Raw genomic sequence first — 7,104 nt, forward strand, 5'->3', positions numbered from 1 at the left:
AGTGAGAACCCTTTCGAGGATGATGTTCTTACTTCCTTACAGGTGTTTCCTTTTCAGGATATGGACGAGGAAGTCACGAAGAGTTTATTCGGTTTTCCGTTTATATGATGTATTGTATTGTTTTAAATATTATGTTTTTCCTCGCCTGTATCTTTATACATTCTGTAAGAGGGATAGGAATTATATTAGATAATGCTTTTAAAATTATTAATATGTATATATATGTATCCTTTGTAAGTATTGATATTTGTATGAATGTATATTATCTATTAAAAAGTCTCTTGAGTGGTAATACGATTTAAATTTTAAACAGGCTCATATTTTAGTATAAAATATTATAAGTCATTGTAATACCCAAATTATCAAAATGATACAACTAGAAATATGGAAGCACAGGCGGCAAGAAACAATGTCAATCCCCTCAGCGATCTGAATGATCCGTATTATTTGCATCCTGGTGAAAGTCCAGGAACACCATTAGTCTCCATCATGCTGGGTTTCAACAACTACCACAGCTGGGAAAGAGCAGTGTTGAGAGCATTGACATCCAAGAATAAAAAAAAATTTGTTGATGGAACAATTGTGAAACCAGCTCCTGATGATCTTCTAAGCAAAGCATGGAATCGTTGCAACAATTATGTAGTTTCTTGGATCAATTTGGCATTGAGTCCAGAAATTGCACAAAGTATAATGTGGCACAATGTAGCTTTCGATTTATGGCAAGATCTCAAGCGCCGGTACTGTCAGGGAGATATTTTCAAGATTGCTGAGCTTGATGATGAACTCTCATCAATCAAGCAAGGAGACCTCACAATAACTGCATACTTCACAAGATTAAAGGTGATTTGGGAGGAGCTTGAAAACCTAAGGCCAATTCCTCAATGCGTAGCATGTGACTCAAACAATTGCTTGTGTGGACTGATGAAGATCAGAAAATATCAAGATAATGCATATGTAGTAAGGTTCTTGAAGGGATTAAATGAAGCATACTCAAACGTGCGATCACAAGTCATGATGATGGAACCAGTTTCGAAAATTAATCAAGTCCTTTCAATGATACTCCAACAAAAGAGACAACTGCATACACTTGAACCAATTGACTGTAAAGCACTGATCAGTGCTTCAAACAACTTCAGCTATCCAAATAGAGGAAGGGGAAGAGATAGAGCACCAGGAAAAAGTCATGGAAGGGACAGAAGAGCCACAAAATAGTGTTCATTTTGTGGTAAACTAGATTATTTAGTAAATGTGTGCTACAAAAAGCATGGGATGCCTTTCCATCTTAAGCAAGTTAGCCAGCTAATTGAGCTTTGATCATATGGGTTAAGTCACAGGTGTTACAAAAAACTTGTGAAAATTATAATTGATGAAAAATATATCAAAAGTGTTAGGTAATTGATGGTAAATAAAATGGTAGGATGTAAATTTACGTGTCTGTCATATTCTTTATTAATTAGGATTAAATTAGTTATACTTTTAATTTAACTGTATATGTTGAAGGGTTTTGTTTAATTTAACTAATGAGCTGCTTGGTGGTATTTAAATGAAGAGAGATCTGACACATGTTTCATTCAGGTTCTAGGTTTGTCACTATTTATTATTTAATTTGCATTTTTTCAATTAATTCTTATTTTTTAATCGTAGTCCGACAACTAAATAGTCTATAGTTTTCATCCTAAGTTAGAGCACGGTTTCTATAAAAATTCTCCTTCCGCTTTCGACTGTTCATTATCCATATTATAAAAGTTTATATAAGAATATTTTCTGTCTATTTATATAAGTTTTACTATTCCAGTTTCTTTTTAATTTAATTATTATATATTTTATTTTAAAACAACTAATAATTTTTAATGCGCATAATAACTAATGTAATAAATTTTTTAATTCCATAGTCAACAATTTTGAGTTGAAACTTTAAAAATGAACATGAAGGTTTATAAAAATAGAGTGTGTTTTTTTTTACAGAAAAATAAAATTTTATTTATAAAAATAGCCAAATAGTACTTACACATAATAAAAAATTTAGTTTTACAACTGAAAAAAAGATAATATTTTTATATTGAACTAAATTGATAGCAAATATAGTATTTGATTATAAAAAATTTTAAAAAATAAAAATAAAAACAAATCTAAATATCTTTTATTTATAAATCTATCTAGATGTGCTGTATTTAGATATTTTGTTATATATATATATATATATGTTTTGTCGTTGCACTTTACAAAACACCACATGTGCACTTGACAACTCTGCCAGACTTTGAGACTTTGATTACGTAATTATTGAAGAACTAGCACAATCATGCATTTGTTTTCTCTGCTATTTCCTTCGAGAGGAATGATAGAGCCAGTAATTTTTGTGATTTATAACCATTAAATAGTTATCAATGATGATTTTAATGGTATGAGATTGGTGTAATTTCATCCAATGTCTCACTTTTCTTTATTAGTTATATACTGGCCAAAATTTAACAAAGTTGCTGACCCTAAACTTTTTCTTTCTTCAATCCTCTACCACAATTATATGATTTTATCTACACCTTACAATGGCTACAGGCAGCAGTTTTCCCTTCAAGTGGTCATCCATTTCTCTATGGATGTGATATGACTCTTTGGTGGTGATGAAAAACTTACTTGATAAATAAAGAGATAAAAATATACAATTATATTATTATATCAATTTTTAATAAATGAAATCAATTTCTATTTTACATTATTAATTTTAAATAAAATAATTAATTGTTAATTCAATTAATTTTAAATCAAATTAAATTAATTTGTAAATTGTCACTACAAGAAAAAGAATATTTTTTTACGCAAAAAATCGACGGTTATCTCCGCCGTCGATATTTTTCAACGGCTTGCTGTCGATAATTTAAAAAAAAATAAAAATAAAATAATAAAATCGACGATCTTGTCGTCGATTTTTTTTATGCTGCATTACACCTTTCTTAACTATCGTCATATTATCGACGAACCAGGAGTTGGAAATACTTTTATTTTAAAATCGACGGAAATGACGTCTATTTTGATATTTAAAATATCGACAACATTTCCGTCGATAAATTTGAACGGTCCAGATTGCTTTCTAAAATCGAATAAATGGTGTAGATTCAATGTATAAAATAGACGAGAAAGTCGTTGCTTTTTTTCAAATTAAAATCGACAACACCACCGTCGATTTTTATTGCTAAAAACACCAGCCCCACGCCCACTTTTCGCCTCCAAGTTCAGAAACACAATTTGATCCCAAATTCCTCATCAACCCTCATTTTACCCCAAATTCACCAACCCTCATTCTCCGCTGCCGGCGTCACGGTTGCACCGCCATCGCACTCTATTGCTGTCGTGCCGTTGTCGCTCCCCACTGTCGCTCCTCTTGCTCGCGTTGCCTGTCGCTCCTCTTACTCGCGCCGCCTGTCACTCCGTTGCTGCCGCGCCGCCAGCGCTCCTTCTCTCTGTTGCTGCCGTCGCTCCTCCTACCTTGGTCCTTCTCCGCTCTCTCTCAATCAAGCTCACAAGAAGCAGGTATCGTTTTCTGACTGTTACTGAACTCTTTCCAAAGCCAACTTCAGTTTCATTTAGAAATCCCCTATTTCAAGTGTAAACTTGACCTAATTGTAATATCCTATTCTCTAAATTTGAAGAGAATATATAATATATGTTGCGAAATCGATAATTTAGGTTAGGTCAAGAGAGACCATAGCGAAGGTTTCAAATGCATGCAGAGTTGTTAGTTGGAAAACATGGAACTCTTGTTTCTAGTTGCTGCAGAGTTGTACCCTACGACTCTACTTATTTGCTGCAGAGTTAAATAACAGAATGAAGAAGAAGCAAGTAAATACTTTAGCAGGATTTTGTGTCTACTTATTTTTTAGTCCTTTTCAGTCTCTCTACTTTTCCTCTTATATATATATATATATTTAAGAGGAAAAGTAGTTCTTTAAAGAATGAGTTGCAATAAGGAGAAAGAAAGAAAGAAAAGCTCAAGATTCCACTCTCTTGAGAATTATGACCACTTATAATTTGTCTAGTGTCTTACCAATGTGTACAAATATTAATTAAACACTGAAGCATGTTAAGTTATTGCTCACTTTTTATCTTAGAGCATATCAACAACTTTACTTTCCATCCATAAAAGTTATTTTTTACACCTAATGTTTCCTGCTAATGAGGGTGTTACTTATGATTTCTGCTTCTTGATCTTATTTATGCTAATGATAACAAAATTTGAAACTGATGCATACTTCACATTTTAATGACTTGAAGGTGGTCAACAAATTTTCTAAGTACTTAGGCATCTTTCATTCATAGACATCAATGACCAATTACTGTTCTTTATTTGCTACTCTTTTTGGTTGACAAGCCTTAATTCCTAATCAGGGACGGATCCAGAAATGATATTATGGGGGGCCAATAACACATATAATATTAAAAATTATGTAAAAAAATTATATAATATAAGATATATTATAAAAATATACGGATAGAGAATATATTTTAAAGTAAAAAAAATATGTGTATACTTTTTACTAACGAAGTGGTCGATTCTTCGTATCATAAAATTCACCGATAATAGAATTTGTGTCAAAATTTTCAACAATTTTCTTTTCAATATAATTAAAAGACAATTAACAAGAAATTCATCTTTTATTTTGTTTCTAAGTTATTTTTCACAATATTCATAGTTGAAAAAGATCTCTTAATTGTAGCAATTGAAACAGAGAGAATTAATACCAAACGAATAAAAAAAAGAGCCACAAGAAGAAAAAGAATTCACTTTATGAGATTTAAAATTTTTTATTTAATTAAAAAATATTAGTAATAATATCTTTTTCAGATTTTTTTAATATTGTTACTTATTTTTTAGATATTAAAAGTTATTAATATTTAAATTAGATTGAATTTTTATTTATATTAGACTAAATACTAAATATTTTTTTAAAAAAAAATTAAATTATACATAATAACTTGTTACTATTAAAAAAAGTTGGGGGACGAGACCGCCACTCGGCCCCTTATATCCGTCCCTGCTCCTAACTAATTATTAGTCTCTCTGCTATTATGTTTCACTAAAGCACTCTGCTATTCACTAAACAGGTTTCTCAGGTAAAGAGATAGAGAGAAAAAAAAGAAAAAAGAAATGAAATATTAAGGATTCTAAAGCATAATCTTGCAATGATTAAGCACTATCATCATCACTCTATTATAATATAACACCTGAAAGGCCAATATGTCATTAGGTAAAGAGAAAAACGATGTTTTGAAATTTTAGTTACACTTTAGCTTTGTTAGTTTGCACTTTAGCTTTGGTTCTTTGAGATTTTAGTTACACTTTAGCTTTGGTAGTTTGCACATAAATTTTATATATTAAGATATTTTGAGTCCACAAAATATAGCATATTTGCTTCTTTCATGTCAGTTTTAAATTTTATAAATGGTGACATTTAGTTTTTGATGTAGTTGGCACTCATCTAAATCTGGATTAAAGCGTATTTCTCAGGTTTTTAGAAAAAATTACAACAAGAGTTTTGATGAGGCAGATGATGATACTCAAAAAATATGGTGGACTGAGTAGAGGGTAAATTCTATCTCCTTATGCTCCTTATGAATAGCATTCATTGCTTATTATGTTCTATATATTCTGCCTTCTTGTTATTCTCTTTTTTTTTTTTTTGATAATCAAATAAAGTGTTGTTATTCTCAATGAGGAACTGTTACGAGCTTGACTCTACTGAATTCTCATTTTACTTAATTACTATAGCTGTTTAATTAAACAGAAATTAATAATTAAAAACTACCCTGCGTGGTATAATTTTTTATGTGTGCAGTAAATATAATACAATCAGCACTAAGTGCAGTCACATATATAGCATATCAATATCAATTAGATACATGTGTTCCACCATTTTATCTTCCAAAATCACACGAGACAGAAGTGATTTCAGGTCAATTAACGGAATCCAAGCAAAACGAGTAAGGTAAATTGCTAGTGTAATAATGAGGCATTACCTAATATAAAGTCCTAACAAGTCAAATTAATAAGGCTATGTATATAATATAGATTAATTAATTAGGAGCAAGCGTGGTTAGTAGTGCACGAAATTGTGATCTCCAGGCTCGAACAAATCCTGGTAATGGCTCCAAAGCTTGGTGCTCTGATCTTAATTCATAATTGTCACAACTTCGATACAACTAACCAGCAAGTGCACTGGGTCGTCCAAGTAATACCTTACGTGAGTAAGGGTCGAATCTCACGGAGATTGTTGGTATGAAACAAGCTATGGTCACCTTGTAAATCTCAGTCAGGCAGATATAAAGTGATAATGGTGTTTTCGAATATTATATAATAAAATAGGGATAGAGGTACTTATGTAAATCATAGGTAGGAATTTCAGATAAGCGAATGGAGATGCTTTTCGTTCCTCTGAACCTCTGCTTTCCTGCTATCTTCATCCAATCAGTCTTACTCCTTTCCATGGCTGGCTTTATGTGATACATCACCACTGTCAATGGCTACTTTCGGTCATCTCACGGGAAAATGATCCAATGCCCTGTCACGGCACGGCTAATCGTCTGGAGGCATCACCCTTGTCAATGGCTTCATCTTATCCTCTCAGTGAATAATATGCTCACGCACCCTGTCACGGCACGGCTATTCATCTGTCGGTTCTCGATCATGCCGGAATAGGATTTACTATCCTTTTGCGTCTGTCACTAACGCCCTGCAATCGCGAGTTAGGAGCTCGTCACAATCATTCAATCATTGAATCCTACTCGGAATACCACAGACAAGGTTTAGACTTTCCGGATTCTCTTGAATGCCGCCATCATTCTAGCTTACGCCACGAAGATTCTGGTTAGGAGATCTAAGAGATATTCATTCTAGCTTAATTCATGTAGAACAGAAGTGTTTGTCAGGCACGCGTTCATAAGGTAGAAGGATGATGCGTCACACATAATCATCACCTTCATCACGTTCTTGGGTGCGAATGGATATCTTAGAAGCGAAATAAGAAGAATTGAATAGAAAACAGTAGTACTTTGCATTAATCTTTGAGGAACAGCAGAGCTCCACACCTTAATCTTTGGAGTGTAGAAACT

The 7,104-nt window shown here is 32.4% G+C and overlaps 1 protein-coding gene across 1 annotated transcript; it reads left to right on the forward strand.

Moving 5' to 3' along the window:
- The first annotated feature begins 384 nt into the window (after nucleotides 1–384).
- On the forward strand, nucleotides 385–1,212 carry LOC140178539 (uncharacterized). Its single transcript, XM_072215715.1, has one exon. The coding sequence runs from the start codon at nucleotides 385–387 to the stop codon at nucleotides 1,210–1,212; it is 828 nt and encodes a 275-aa protein (XP_072071816.1).
- The last annotated feature ends 5,892 nt before the right edge of the window (nucleotides 1,213–7,104 follow it).

This window comes from Arachis hypogaea, chromosome 14 (genome assembly GCF_003086295.3).
Source record: "Arachis hypogaea cultivar Tifrunner chromosome 14, arahy.Tifrunner.gnm2.J5K5, whole genome shotgun sequence".
Lineage (NCBI taxonomy): Eukaryota > Viridiplantae > Streptophyta > Magnoliopsida > Fabales > Fabaceae > Arachis > Arachis hypogaea.

Bases quoted from the DNA above. Each gene is read 5' to 3' on its own strand.
- LOC140178539 (XM_072215715.1), top strand. From the start codon at position 385: ATGGAAGCACAGGCGGCAAGAAACAATGTCAATCCCCTCAGCGATCTG.